At 50.6% G+C, this 13,958-nt stretch overlaps 2 protein-coding genes across 4 annotated transcripts in view; one reads left to right on the forward strand and one right to left on the reverse strand.

Annotated features, from left to right (window-relative positions):
- The window catches only part of IFT172 (intraflagellar transport 172), a 34,391-nt gene extending 22,127 nt beyond the window's left edge, over positions 1–12,264 (forward strand). The window contains exons 25-48 of the mRNA XM_047069222.1: positions 142–286; positions 1,010–1,099; positions 1,689–1,786; positions 1,957–2,092; positions 2,178–2,294; positions 2,616–2,758; positions 3,573–3,666; positions 3,780–3,844; positions 4,040–4,220; positions 4,458–4,567; positions 4,677–4,806; positions 7,017–7,115; positions 7,283–7,392; positions 7,516–7,579; positions 7,699–7,785; positions 8,074–8,190; positions 9,034–9,144; positions 9,549–9,668; positions 10,180–10,275; positions 10,497–10,556; positions 10,641–10,739; positions 11,062–11,215; positions 11,736–11,827; positions 12,035–12,264. Coding sequence (XP_046925178.1) covers positions 142–286; positions 1,010–1,099; positions 1,689–1,786; positions 1,957–2,092; positions 2,178–2,294; positions 2,616–2,758; positions 3,573–3,666; positions 3,780–3,844; positions 4,040–4,220; positions 4,458–4,567; positions 4,677–4,806; positions 7,017–7,115; positions 7,283–7,392; positions 7,516–7,579; positions 7,699–7,785; positions 8,074–8,190; positions 9,034–9,144; positions 9,549–9,668; positions 10,180–10,275; positions 10,497–10,556; positions 10,641–10,739; positions 11,062–11,215; positions 11,736–11,827; positions 12,035–12,124 — 2,608 coding nt within the window. The 3' untranslated portion in view covers positions 12,125–12,264. The remainder of the gene's footprint in view (positions 1–141; positions 287–1,009; positions 1,100–1,688; positions 1,787–1,956; positions 2,093–2,177; positions 2,295–2,615; positions 2,759–3,572; positions 3,667–3,779; positions 3,845–4,039; positions 4,221–4,457; positions 4,568–4,676; positions 4,807–7,016; positions 7,116–7,282; positions 7,393–7,515; positions 7,580–7,698; positions 7,786–8,073; positions 8,191–9,033; positions 9,145–9,548; positions 9,669–10,179; positions 10,276–10,496; positions 10,557–10,640; positions 10,740–11,061; positions 11,216–11,735; positions 11,828–12,034) is intronic.
- Positions 12,265–12,269: 5 nt separating this feature from the next.
- KRTCAP3 (keratinocyte associated protein 3) lies at positions 12,270–13,870 on the reverse strand. 3 transcript variants are annotated; one of them, XM_047068227.1, is made up of 7 exons: positions 13,784–13,870; positions 13,460–13,644; positions 13,313–13,372; positions 12,936–13,142; positions 12,674–12,808; positions 12,476–12,588; positions 12,270–12,355 (listed from the first exon to the last, which is right to left on the reverse strand). In XM_047068227.1, the coding sequence occupies exons 1-6, from the start codon at positions 13,809–13,811 to the stop codon at positions 12,481–12,483; spliced, it is 723 nt and encodes a 240-aa protein (XP_046924183.1). In that variant the 5' UTR covers positions 13,812–13,870; the 3' UTR covers positions 12,270–12,355; positions 12,476–12,480. The 3 variants fall into 3 exon arrangements, with proteins under 3 accessions (XP_046924183.1, XP_046924182.1, XP_046924181.1); XM_047068226.1 differs by having other exon boundaries at positions 12,270–12,360; XM_047068225.1 differs by having other exon boundaries at positions 12,270–12,588.
- Between the last annotated feature and the right edge of the window lie 88 nt (positions 13,871–13,958).

Below are 13,958 nucleotides of genomic sequence, written 5' to 3' on the forward strand. Positions count from 1 at the left end.
GTGATGGGGCAAGTAAGGGCACCCAGGCCTAGAAGAAGAGAGATCACAAAGTGTAGGTTGGAGTATGCTTGAGGTGTCTCCCTACCTCCATCTGTCTTCCTCTTTTCTCATACATACGTGTGCCTTTCCCAACTATGCCAGGTGCTCCATTAAAGCAATTGAGGCTGCCCTGGGTGCCCGCCAGTGGAAGAAGGCAATTTATATATTAGATCTACAGGACCAGAACACTGCGTCCAAATACTATCCCCGTGTGGCCCAGCACTATGCATCTCTGCAGGAGTATGAGGTGAGGAAGAGTCCCTTCCTTCAGCCTGAGGCAACGCAGTACAGGATTAACAAAGAGAGAACCCAGAACAGGAAGTGGGGGCTACCTCATCATGTCCTTCTTCCTGGGTCCCAGCCGCATCAGCCACCTGAGTGGGAAGAAAGCAGTTTACTGCCCTTCCTTCATTCCATCATGACACAGACTCCTCTCCCAAATATATAAAGCTAGTGTCCAGCTCTCTTCCTATGCTAGCATGAGTGATTCTTCATGGTAACTCCATCATAGTTACAGTGTAGAATTGCCTTACATTGCAGAAGTGGGAGACCCTTTTATTTATTTTTTTTTATGTTTATTCATTTATTTTGAGAGACAGAGAGCAGGGGAGGGGCAGAAAGAGAAGAGAGAGAATTCCAAGCAGGCTCCGTGCTGGGAGCACAGAGCCGGATGTGGGGCTCATCTCACGAACCATGAGATCATGACCAGAGCTGAAATCAAGAGTTGGATGCTTAACCGACAGCCCTTTTAAGCTCCCATCTTCCCCATTCTGGTTTGGGCTAGTCTTGTTTTTTTTCAAAACAGTAGAAGGTGTGAGACCCCCATTGTCATCTTTTCTTCTCTGTTATTATACAATAGTAGTATCCCCAGCTCTCCTCCATCCCAGCTGAGGCTTGTTCTTTCCTTCCCTCGCAGGCTGCTTTAACTCTGTTGCTCTTGGCCTTTTGTGTCTACCTCTCTCAACCACAGATTGCCGAGGAGCTCTACATCAAAGGAGACCGGACAAAAGATGCAATCGACATGTACACTCAGGCTGGCCGCTGGGAGCAAGCCCACAAGGTAGAGGGAGGGGTAGCATTCATCAGAGAATCCCACCTCTCAGCGTCTGTTGCCACTTTCTTTGGTCTCTGATCTCCTCCTCCACTGGGTTCCCTGAAAGCTGAGAAAGAGTACCAGAATGAAGTCAGGAGAACCTTGATCCCTAGCCACAGGCAAAGGCAAGGATGAAGAGGCCCTTGTTCCCAAACCTGTAATTCTGAAGCGGGCATGACGGGCTCAGGAGCTGGGGCATCTGAAACACCACTCCCCAAGCCCTGGTCACACATACGACTTTGTTTCGCATCTGTTTCCTGAACCCGGTGGATACAGTGGGAATATGGGAATGGGGATGGATGCCCCCAGCACAGGGCATCTCTGACCCTTCTGCCTGAGCAGAATGTAGTTCTTACTTTGCTCCTTATGGACTTGGAGTTCCCTGGAATGACTAGGAAAGCAACAGTAACCAAACTCCTGTGGTTGTTGGGGAAGTTCAGAGTTCCTGAGAAGACTCGTTGCCCCAGAGTCCGGCTTCCCGGGCTGCTCTGCATATCCCTCTGCTTCCCTTGGAAACTGGCACCAGAGGCTACTCTGGCTCTGTGTGTCTGCACAGCTGGCGATGAAGTGCATGAGACCAGAAGACGTGTCAGTGCTGTACATCACCCAGGCTCAGGAGATGGAGAAGCAGGGCAAGTACCGTGAGGCCGAAAGGTGAGCTGCGGCCCCAGAGCGGGTGTGGGAGGAGGCTTCAGGGCTGCAGGGAGGAAGGTGTCTGAGGATAAGTGCCCTCTGCCTAGAAGGCAGTGACAGGGTCTCTTAGGAATGACTCTGGCGGCAGGAATCTGGGTCTAGGAGGCCCCAGGTGTATCTCCCATCCCCAGGCTCTACGTGACAGTGGAAGAGCCTGATCTTGCCATCACCATGTTCAAAAAGCACAAGTTGTATGATGATATGATCCGCCTGGTAGGGAAGCACCACCCAGATCTCCTCAGTGACACACACCTCCACCTGGGCAAGGTGAGCCCTTCTCTTGTCTCTGCCCATATCTCCCCCAAACAGGCTCCATGGCCCCCTCTCTCCATCCTGACCTACCTTTCCCCAGGAGCTGGAGGCTGAAGGCCGACTGCAGGAGGCTGAGTATCACTACCTCGAGGCTCAGGAGTGGAAGGCAACAGTGAACATGTACCGCTCCAATGGGCTTTGGGAGGAGGCCTACCGGGTAAGGAGTCCAGTTCACACTGGGCATATGGCCACCCCTCTTTCCCACTCTCAGGTAACTAATTCTGAACTAGTAGTGGGTATCTTTGAAAAATGTCCACACCTATCGGCAAAATTTCACATGTAATATGAAGGGTTTGTAGACTACCTAAAACTCATCCTTGGACCCTAAGCAGGTTAATAGACCCTGAAACTTAGGCCTCTCCCTGCTGTTCTAGTAGAAATACTTGATCCTTGTCAAAGCTGAAGTCAGGTCAGAGGTGAGAAGGGAGCAGCCATGTGTCCCTGCATGGGAGGATTGCCAAGTGGCTTTGCTTCACAGGTGGCCAAGGCTCATGGAGGCACTAATGCCCACAAACACGTGGCCTATCTGTGGGCAAAGAGCCTGGGAGGAGAGTCTGCAGTTAGACTGCTTAATAAGCTGGGACTCCTGGAAGCTGCTGTTGACCACGCTGCTGACAACTGGTGAGGCCCTAAGTCTTCTCTCCACTGGCCCCATTCCAGTCAGATCCTCTGTATAGACAAGAAAAGTTGTTGTATAACTGAGAAGCATTTCTAAAAACTGAGGCAAGAGCGAAGAGATCCTTGGTAGAACTTGATGGAGAGGCAAGAATGAATTAGTAGTTCTGCTCCTATTTCTTGGGGGCTCAGATGAGCGTTTGTTTAACTGTTCTAAACATGGGGCTCAGTCTCACAACCCCGAGATCAAGAGTCTCTCACTCTACTGTCTGAGCCAGCCAGGTGCCCCAGAGAGAACAGCTTTTAAAGCTAAAGTGCAGTAAGCCAGTAACTTACTTGAGGAATGGAAGTATGATTCTATTAAATGCAAAACGCTTTTTTTAAGCAAATGTTACGGAAGACCAGTAATAATCCTGTATCAAATCAGATTGCTGAGGGTCGTCTTACTCATTCTTGAGAGACTGTTTTTCTGCTAATGAAGTTGTGGCTTGGGAGGAGGTGGTGGGAGAACAAGGAGCCCTTGCTACCCTGGCAGCTGTTGTGCTGTGAAGCTCACTCCTGTCCCCTGCCTCGTGCCGGTCCCGTGCTCCTAACATCAGCTGGTCTCGGGACACACAGGCTTTTCCAAGTGTCTCCTGATCCACGTCTTCTTTTACATTTCTCTGTGCTTCTCTACCACTTCATATGGATTACCTTTCTTCATTTGTCCTTTTTCCTCCCCCCATCCTTGCCCTTTCTGTTTTCTCTTGCCCTGTTTGTCTTTTTCTCTTATAAAATGAAGTACTGAGTAGGTAGACCTTATTTGCACCTTCCATTTCAGCTCCTTTGAATTTGCTTTTGAACTCTCTCGGCTGGCCCTCAAGCACAAAACCCCTGAGATTCATCTCCGATATGCTATGTACCTGGAGGATGAGGTATGGATGTGATCCCTCTCCATTGCTTTTGACCCTGACCTCCTCCCCTCTCGTGGCTGCCTGTGATGGCAATCTGCTTCTCATCATGTACAGCTGCCCTTCTGTCCCTACAGGGTAAATTTGAAGAGGCTGAAGCTGAATTCATCAGGGCTGGTAAACCCAAGGAAGCAGTTCTCATGTGAGTTACCCCATAAATTCTTTAATCCTGACCTCCCAGGCGCAGTCCCAGGACCTTGCATGGTCCCCTTCACCTTCCTCTGAACCGCGTACCGATAAATCTTCTATCCTCCCCTCAGTGACATGGCTGTTTGCCTCCCACTGTTGAGGCCTCAGTCCTACACTTAGCCTCTCCTGTGTCCTCATCTGGGAGCAGGTTTGTCCATAACCAGGATTGGGAGGCAGCTCAGCGTGTGGCCGAGGCCCACGATCCAGACAGCGTCGCCGAGGTGCTCGTGGGGCAGGCCCGGGGGGCCTTGGAGGAGAAGGACTTTCAGAAAGCAGAAGGGCTGCTGCTTCGGGCCCAGAGACCGGGCCTGGCCCTCAATTTTTATAAGGTGGGGCACTGGATTCAGAACCATGAGGGAAGGGGAGAGGGTATGAGTACCCAGAGAGTACTACACCGACCCCTGCTACTAGGAGAGATCCAGGAAGTTAGCACTGGGGAGGAAGAAGGAGACAAGAAGGAGAAGAGAGGTCCAAGGACCCAGGGATCAGTGGCCCATAGCACCTGTGTGGCAGTGGGAAGCTGTCATGCCTGCCTCTGCTTCCCTGATACCTGGAAATCTGAGCAGGAGGCTGGATTATGGAGCGATGCCCTGCGGATCTGCAAGGATTATGTGCCGGGCCAGCTGGAGGCTCTGCAGGAAGAGTATGAGCGGGAAGCTACCAAGAAGGGGGCCAGGTATGAAGGCGGGAGGCAGCAGGTGTTGGCAGGGTGGGTCACACAGTATGCACAGGATAGGCCACACTGCCTGTCCTGTTCCTGGTCATGTGTATTCTCATCTCATCAGGGGTATGGAGGGGCTAGTGGAACAAGCTCGACAGTGGGAACAGGCTGGAGAGTATAGCCATGCCGTCGACTGCTACCTCAAGGTGCGGGACTCAGGAAGCAGCAGCCTGATGGAAAAGTGCTGGATGAAGGTAAGACCTACTACACCCTTCCTGGCCTTCCGCTTCCCGGGCCGCCCTCACACTCAGCATTCCCCCTCGGACATTCCTCTTTCTCCTTCTGTGTCTTTCGTTTTTACTCAAGCAGCAGAGATCTTCTGAGTGCTTATGAGATGCTAGAGCAATGAAAGCTGTAAAAGGGGGGGTTCTAAGGCAGAACCCTAATGGCCAGAAATTGGGCAAGTCAGACTAACACGGCTCAATTGTGTATCTCAGTGAAGACTTAAAGGGTGCGATCCAAGTTGGGGTTCAGAGAAGGATGGGACCTCTGGGCTGGGAGGGGTCAGGTAGGCTCTGTGAGGGAGGATGGAGGCCATGAAGAAAGCAGAGGCTCCTCCTCTACCCAGCATTTCCTGAAGAGAAGCATCTAGCAGATTAAGTCAAACCAGTATGTTTCATCAACTCTAAAACATATATAATTGCATTTTAATATCTTAGAAATTGGGGTACGTGTGAAGTTTTAAATGATGCATCGTAGATTCAGAGTTGTGAATGGGGTGAGATTGATTCAGCTTCCTAAATAAAATTGGTGTGATGATTCTCCTGCAGAATTTCCCTCTGGTTTCTGAGGACTTGTAATTGAATAGCCTCTAGACGTTGGCGGGGGGAGGCGGGGGGAGTAGAAAGGACTGATGGTTGGTTATGCAAAATTTAGCAGATTTAACCAGCAAGTGTTTATTAAGTATCTGCTATATTTTACCCTGGAGCATTGTTTATTGGCATCTGTGCATGGCTATACCTTCTGCAAATTAGCTTCCTGGATGGGGCACTTTAAGTTTTGAAGGGTTTGGCAGGTGAAGTGAGGCATATATAGGTGGGGGAAAGACCAGGAGGATTAGCATAGACTGTAGCTAAAACTGGACTATGTACATGGAAATTAAAATCTGGTGAGGACGTCAGCATCACAGTGGAAATAGAGTAAACGTATAGAACGCTCGGATTTGTAGAATTACTGAGTTTTAGGGTTGGAAGGTGTCTCCACGATCATCTAGAGCATCACTGTCCAATAGAAATAAAATGCAAGTCACAAAGGTAAATCACACATGTAAATTTAAAATTTCCTAGTAGCCGGGGCGCCTGGGTGGCTCAGTTGGTTGAGCATCTGACTTCGGCCCAGGTCATGAGCTCATGGTTTGTGGGTTCAAGCCCTGCGTCAGGCTCTGTTCCAAATGCTCAGAGCCTGTAGCCTGCTTTGGATTCTGTGTCCCCCTCTCTCTCTGCCCCTCCCCCGCTCATGCTCACTCTGTGTCTCAAAAGTGAATAAAGTTTAAAAAAAAAAAAATTTCCTAGTAGCCATACTCAAGTAAAAAAAAATACAAGAAAATAATTATATTTTACCTAACCAAATATATCTAAACTCATTTCAACATTAAACTCATTTCAACTCAATATTTTATTGATTGCTTATATTATTGATATTTATTTATCTCAATTTATTGAGATATTTTACATTCCTTCTTTCATACTAAGTCCCAGTGTGTATTTAAGCTGATAGCACATCTAAGTTGGGACTAGCCACATGTGACTAGTGGCTTCTGTTCTGGACAATACAAATCTGGACCAACCATCACTCTTTTTTTTTTTTTTTTTTTTTTTTTTTGGGACAGAGAGAGACAGAGCATGAACGGGGGAGGGGCAGAGAGAGAGGGAGACACAGAATCGGAAACAGGCTCCAGGCTCTGAGCCATCAGCCCAGAGCCCGACACGGGGCTCGAACTCACGGACTGCGAGATGGTGACCTGGCTGAAGTCGGACGCTTAACCGACTGCGCCACCCAGGCGCCCCCAACCATCACTCTTATGGGTGAAGAAACTGAGTCTTAGAAAAGCCCAGCACAAACAGTTGCAGAATTCCTTCTTTCGCTATACCTGCACCACCAAGATTCTGTTTGTGACAAAGAACTCGAGAAACCAGTTTGTCAGACATGGCAGGACCAAATGCAGTGACCTCAGACATCAAAGGGAGTATGTGACAGAGCAGGAGCTGAGAGGAACAAATAAGTCCACTGATGGTCATTTAAAGGCTCTGATGGACCGTGAGACAGGCTTTGCCCAGGAGGGTAGAAGGTGAAGGCGAGTGCTAGAGAGACCGTCGACAACTGGAAGGAAAAAACAGATCAGGCTGAGGGCGCCCAGCAGTATTTGTCTCTCCTACCCATTGTCATCTTCCGTTCAACCGCTCAGGCAGCTGAACTCGCCATCAAGTTTCTGCCTCCTCCGCGCTGTCTGGAAGTAGTTCGGGCTGTGGGACCCCAGCTGACTGGAATCAGAAAGTACAGTGCAGTAAGTAGAGCGCTGGGACTGAAGAAGTAGGTTCCACAGAGAGGGGTGGAACAGTACCAGCTACACCCAGGAGGGTGTGTGAGGTGGGCTCCTGGCAGTGTCCCATGCAGTTCTGCAGCAACAGAGGAGAAAGCTGGTCTCCGAGCTCCATTTTCCCCACTGTGCAGGCTGCAGAGCTCTATCTGAACTTGGACTTAGTCAAGGAAGCGATCGATGCTTTCATTGAGGGTGAGGAGTGGAACAAGGCCAAGCGTGTGGCCAAGGAGTTAGATCCCCGGTAAGCTTCTGACCCCTTCTACTGGGAAATTCTTTTACTTCCTTTTGTAAAGAGAGGAAGTTCTCATGGGAAGGGTGTGCATCCCGGGACCATGCAGTGCTAGATCTCTGCACATCTTCACAGGTACGAAGACTATGTGGACGAGCATTATAAAGAGTTCCTCAAGAACCAGGGCAAAGTGGACTCGGTGAGACTGGCAGAGAGTTAGCAAGAGGGAGAATGCATGGAGACTCAAGAGATTCTCTCCCTCCTTTCCCCACTCATGTCATCTGGCCTCTTAACTCTGTCTTTTCCACTGATCCCTAGCTGGTGGGTGTGGATGTGGTAGCTGCTTTGGACCTGTATGTGGAGCAGGGCCAATGGGACAAGTGCATTGAAACGGCCACCAAGCAGGTACTGCTTTCTCCCATCCCCAACCCTTCTAGACATTTCCCTTGGCTCCACTTGCCCAGAGCTGTCTCTCTCTTAATTCCTCCAAAGCCCAACCCCAGAGATCCCTAACCAGCATCAGAGAGTCAGTCTTCCACACTCTTGAAACTGGGGTCAGAGGCCTAGCTGGGCCTGGCTTGCATATGCCTTGGCCTCCTAAACAAATCCACGGCCTCAAGTCACCACCCCACCCTCACTGCCTGCTCTTACTGATCCCAACTTCCCCATGCTTTTCCTCCATCCCCGGGACAGAACTACAAGATTCTGCACAAGTATGTGGCTTTGTATGCGACTCACCTGATCCGAGAGGGTGACTATGGCCAGGCACTGGCCCTGTATGTGCAGCACGGAGCCCCTGCTAACCCACAGGTACCCGCCTGCTTCTTGGGGTGAATGTTCCCCTCAAGGAAGTTGTTACCTTCTCCTCAGAACCACCCATTCCCTTAGGAATGGTCTTCCCAAAGGATTCTTTTAAGAGAGCGTCATGCCCTTGGGGTGCCTGGGTGGCTCAGTCGGTTGAGGGGTTGAGTGCCCCGACTTTGGCTCAGGTCATGATCTCACAGCTCGTGAGTTCGAGCCCCACATCGGGCTCTGTGCTGACAGCTCGGAGCCTGGAGCTCACTTCGGATTCTGTGTCTCCCTCTCTCTCTGCCCCTAACCCACTTGCATGCTGTCTCTGTCTCTTTCAAAAATTAACATTAAAACAAACAAACAAACAAACAAAAAAACTTGAAAGCATCATGCCCAGAGACAGCCCCCCTTCTCCTGCCAGCCTCTTCTGAAATGTACAGCCTCGCAGGATTTACCATCTGAGGAAGCATTCAACAGCATCCTCATACTATTAGCTAATGCAGGAACAGTCTTTCAGAGATGAATCCTGGACACACCTCTGGGGCCTCATTAACTTCCTAAAGAGACTAAACATTGCTCTCCTGTCTGAGCATCCCAGCTCTCTAGAATATCAGTCCATTAACACCGTGACTGCATTCACATTCACCTGTTTGCCCACACTCAAAGCACCAATTGGTAAGAAAGTCATTTTCTTATTCTTCTTTTCTCTGAAAATGATCGACACTTTCTTCATCACTGTCCCCTAGCTCCTCCCCCGCTCCCCCCCACACACTTAAAGCCTGGTTTCCTTTTTGGGCCCATGTGTACTTTCTCTTCTAGTTATCCCTTCTCACTCAGCTCTCCTTTCCCCATTACCTCTAGAATTTCAACATCTACAAAAGGATCTTCACGGACATGGTGAGCTCACCAGGGACCAACAGTGCTGAGGCCTATCACAACTGGGCTGATCTTCGGGATGTGCTCTTCAACTTGGTGAGGAAGTCGGGTCCACAACAGAGTGAAAAAACCACTCTGCCTGTCCCTGTCCTCACGTCTTTTATAACATATACCTTTAGGGGCGCCTGGGTGGCTCAGTCGGTTAAGCGACCGACTTCGGCTCAGATCATGTTCTTGCGGTCCGTGAGTTCGAGCCCTGCGTCGGGCTCTGTTCTGACAGCTCAGAGCCTGGAGCCTGCTTCAGATACTGTGTCTCCCTCTCTCTCTGCCCCTCCCCCGCCCACACTCTGGCTTTCTCTCTCAAAAATAAACGTTAAAAAAATTTATAAAAAATAAATAAATAACATATACCTTTACCTTCAGATGGCCTACACCTTTGTCCAGGTGGCTCTGGCACTCCTCTGACCCCTGACCCAGGCTGTGCTGTCTTCCTACTCTAGTGTGAAAACCTGGTGAAGTCTAGTGAGGCAAATTCTCCAGCCCATGAGGAGTTTGAGACGATGCTGCTGATTGCTCACTACTATGCCACTCGTTCGGCAGCCCAGAGTGTCAAACAGCTGGTGAGATGGGGGTAGCGCCCAGTCTTATGGACACATCTTTAGATGTATGAAGTTGAATGAATTCAAATTCTGGATTCTCAAGCTTGATCCACTTCTTTCCTACTTTCTCTTGTTTAAAGAAATCTTTAACCCTTGCTGAGATGGTTTTCTTCCTGACTCCTCCTCTGACCTTCTCAGGGCTCTCTACCCACACAGTTCCACCTTCATTATGCTTAAACATTCAAATCCCACAACTTCTGTGTTGATCTCTTAAAATATACACATACCTTTGGCCTACTCATGATAGTATATTGTATATTTATTGTGTGTACTTGAATAATAGAAATAATCTAGGCCCAGTTCTCTTGTGCATATGAAAAAAATCTAAGACCCAGAACCGCTTGAGATCCAGACCAATTTAATACGGATTGTTGGTTTTCTGGTTCTGGTTCTGCCTTAGTTATAAGATCACTGGCCTGGTAGCTCAGTCCCTTCCATACCAGGATCATAATGCTTTGACTTTACTCTGTAGGAAACTGTGGCTGCCCAGCTTTCTGTTTCACTCTTACGCCACACCCAATTACTACCTGCAGACAAGGCCTTCTATGAAGCTGGCATTGCTACCAAGGTGAGCTGGGACAAGGAAGGGTGTGGCCGAGGAATTAAGGAAATCAAAAGGAAGGAAGGTAGACTATCCCGTGTGCTCTGGTAGAGCAAAGCTGAGGGTGGGGCTGATGTTATGGAGGATATCGCTTTCCTGTGACTTCCCGAATTCCTCCCCCTGCATCCTGGAAAAGCAGCATCCAAGCCCAGCTGCTGGCTCCCACCTGCAACTTTCCTCTGTTGCAGGCAGTTGGCTGGGAGAACATGGCATTCATCTTCCTCAACCGCTTTCTGGATCTGACTGATGTGAGCATAAAGTTGTGCCCAGAGGGTGGGAAGTTTTGCCTGTCACAAGTTGTGTCTATCTCATGGCTGCCCACTCTTCCACAGGCAATCGAAGAAGGGACTCTGGATGCCCTTGACCACTGTGACTTTCAGGATACAGACATTCCCTTTGAGGTGCCACTCCCAGCCAAGCAGCACGTACCGGTAAGGGCACAAGATTGGAGAATGGGAGGCCTCACTGGTATTAGGACGTTGTGAATGGAGGACACTTTATTTGGCCCTCCTAACCTTTATAATGGCCATGAGTTAGCAACATCTTTGGAAGGGCTTCTGCTCTCACTGTTCCTCCAACGAAAGTAGAAGCAGAGAAAAAAAACTAAGGTGGTGATCATGAACGCCATCCAAGGAGGATCATGTATGGGTAAAAAATGATGCACAGGACAGCAGCTTAGTAAAACTCGCCGCCTTCCACTTGCCTGCTGTGGAAGCTGGTGCTGAGGAGGCTGCTGCTCCCTGTCCTTCCCAGGAGGCTCAGAGAGAAGAGGTTCGAGACTGGGTACTCACAGTCTCAATGGACCAGCGGCTGGAGCAGGTTCTGCCTCGGGATGAGCGCGGTGCCTATGAGGCTTCCCTGGTGGCGGCGAGCACTGGAGTTCGGGCACTACCCTGCCTCATTACAGGTACAGAACCCTACAGCACCCAACGTTCTGTGGTGGGTGGAAAGGAGGGGCAAACAGCAGGTTCAAGAAAGTGTTTTCCCAGACTCTGTGCTGACAGCTCAGAGCCTGGAACCTGCTTCGGATTCTTTGTCTCCCTCTCTCTGCCCCTCCCCTGCTCGTGCTCTCTTTCTGTCTTTCAAAAAATGAATAAATGTTAAAAAATAAAAAATAAAAAAAACATCTTACTGTGATTCAGTAAAAGAGGCAGAACTTTTTTTTTTCCTTTGAGAGAGAGTATGCACAGGGGAGAAGAGCAGAGGGAGAGGGAGAAAGAGAATCTTAAGCAGGCTCCATGGCCAGCATGGAGCCTGACATGGGGCTCGACCCCATGACCCTTAAATCATGACCTGGACCAAAATCAAGACTCAGATGCTCAACCAATTGAGCCAGCCAGGTGCCACGAACATTCTACTTCCTGCTCCTAAATTGTTCTTTGTTTTCCCCCTCAAATGCCAGTTCATCTTTTTTTCTTCCCCCACAGGATACCCCATTCTGAGGAACAAAATTGAATTTAAGCGGCCAGGGAAGGCAGCTAACAAGGACAACTGGAATAAGTTCCTTATGGCGATCAAGGTTAGAGAGGGAGACTTGAAGGGTCGGGGCAGGGAGAATAGCACTGAAGGAAAATAAGAAACCACTAGAAGGGTGGGTGGGAATGTCAACAAGGCAGGTGCAACCCTGAACTCTGCTCCCCATACTAAGATAGGGTTGATTTTCCTTATAGAAGGAATGCTTTTTCTTAGCACTGAGCTCTTCTCCTGTTCTTCTGTTTGTCCACAGACCTCCCACAGCCCAGTGTGCCAGGATGTGCTGAAATTCATTAGTCAGTGGTGTGGAGGGTTACCTAGCACCAGCTTTTCCTTTCAGTAACTGATAGAATTCAAGGAAGAGTTATTGGGTTCTCTCCCTCATTAAAGACTTGTAGATAACAGACCAAACCATTGTGTTCTTCGATCAAGGTCATCCCCAATATCAGCCCATTGCCCTTTAACCCCCAAAAGGAACCATAATCAAGTAGAAGAAAAGAGTTATTTTATTATAACTGTTTATGTCATCCTGGGGAGGTGGAAAACCTTGTGTACTGAACCTCTGGATCAGCACCTGTTCTGCAGAAGGGAGAACCTGGGTCAGAGGGCAAGCAGCCTGGCAGGGGACATGACCCAGTTCTAAGAGTGGTTCCCTGCCTCCACGCCTTCCCAGGCCACAGTCTCCATAGATTACCTGTCCTAAGCCCAGCTTTTCTGTGATGCCTGGATTTCTTGATTTTGATCCAGTAGCTGTTCATTTTCCTGTCTTTTACACTTAGGAAGTTCAAGCTCTGTCAGTTGCTCCAGCTATAGGGGAGGATGGAGTTAGTACTCCTGCCCTGAATTACAGGCAGTCTGTTTTGAATGAGCCCTTCCTGTTCTTCTTCCTTACCTGCTCCTGAAGCCCTTCCTTCCTGCAGGGCCCAACCCCACGTAAGGTGAGTGCAGCCACACAGCAGTAACCAGATAGAGCAGCCTCTCCTGCAGACATGACCAAAGAAGGGATCCAGAGAGCCAAGGCTGTATCCTAAAAGGTGAAGAGGGAGGGTGGGGAACTGAGAGGGAGCAGGGCAGGAGTGGCAAGTAGGGGTGGTTGAAAAGGCAGGACCAAGGCCCTGTAGACTGCAAAAAGGCTGAAAAAAACATGCACTCACATAGATTCTTGTAGGGTCAAACGGGCAGTCAGTGCGTCCAGACCCCTTGTCCATCGGTAGCAAAGGATCCAGCAGCCCTGGATGGCAGTCAGCAATAAGACGGCGGCCACCGTTGGCCACAGTGAGTGACACAGCAAGGAGGATGCCCAGGGAGCAGGCAGCAGACAAGAGGAGGTTCACCAGAGCTAGTGCCAGGAGAACCCAGTGCTGGCAGGGACAGAAGATCAGGGTGAGCAGCTGTGAGTGGCCGACTCTCCCACTGCTAAGACACCTTGGTTTCTCTATTTGAGGCTCCTCCTCCCACCTGAAGGTGAAGCTGAGTCAGGTCTTCATTTCCCTGACTCAAGACCTCATGAAAGCTCCAAAAATCCCCTCACCAGTCTTGGGCGCAGAAGGTTCCTGGATGCCAAGAGGGCCACAAGTCCCACGGAAACACTCTGGAAGATACAATGCCTGAGGCCCGCGCCTCTCTCCGCCCCGCCCCCCTCCCTCACAGCCGCGGCCCCGCCCCCCGCCGCGCTCACCAGCAGCCCCGAGCCCACGGAGATGACATTGGCCGTGGTGTACTCCGGGGTGACCGCGCCGCGGGGATTGGCCACGTGTCGCAGGACGGTGCCGTGCAGCACGGCCCCCAGGAGCAGGTTCACGTGGCCCACCAGGATCAGCGCCAGGCCCACGCGCATAAGCCGCCGGGGGCCGCGGGCCGCGTCTGCAAAGCACGGGGGAGGGGCAGGCCTGAGCCGGGAAAGGAACCGGAGGGCCCCTCGTGGCCGCCCCGTGAACGGGGGGGGGGCTGTAGGAAGGGTCGTCGGCGGACGCAGGGGAACGAGACCGGGGCCGGAAGTTACCGAATCTGCAGAGGCGGCAGCACCTCATCTCGGCCCTCCTCGCCCCGCCGCAGGGCAGCTCTACCTGGCCCTGGCCCCTCCCTCGCTCTCCCTACCAGTTCCGCCCGGCTGCCACCTGGAGGCCCAACCCCACGCCCCGGGCGGGGCTCCGAGCTCGCTCCCCCTAGCGGGGAAG

The sequence above is a fragment of the Lynx rufus genome, unplaced genomic scaffold, assembly GCF_022079265.1.
Source record: "Lynx rufus isolate CCGP_SWC_20201006 ecotype Redwood Valley unplaced genomic scaffold, mLynRuf1.p SCAF_8, whole genome shotgun sequence".
NCBI lineage: Eukaryota > Metazoa > Chordata > Mammalia > Carnivora > Felidae > Lynx > Lynx rufus.

Coding starts and splice junctions, on each gene's coding strand:
- KRTCAP3 (XM_047068227.1), bottom strand. CDS start 13,811: ATGAGGTGCTGCCGCCTCTGCAGATTCG. Junction 12,809..12,935: donor TTGACCCTACAAGAATCTAT/GTGAGTGCATGT, acceptor TTCACCTTTTAG/GATACAGCCTTGGCTCTCTG. Junction 12,589..12,673: donor AGGAAGGGCTTCAGGAGCAG/GTAAGGAAGAAG, acceptor CCTCCCCTATAG/CTGGAGCAACTGACAGAGCT.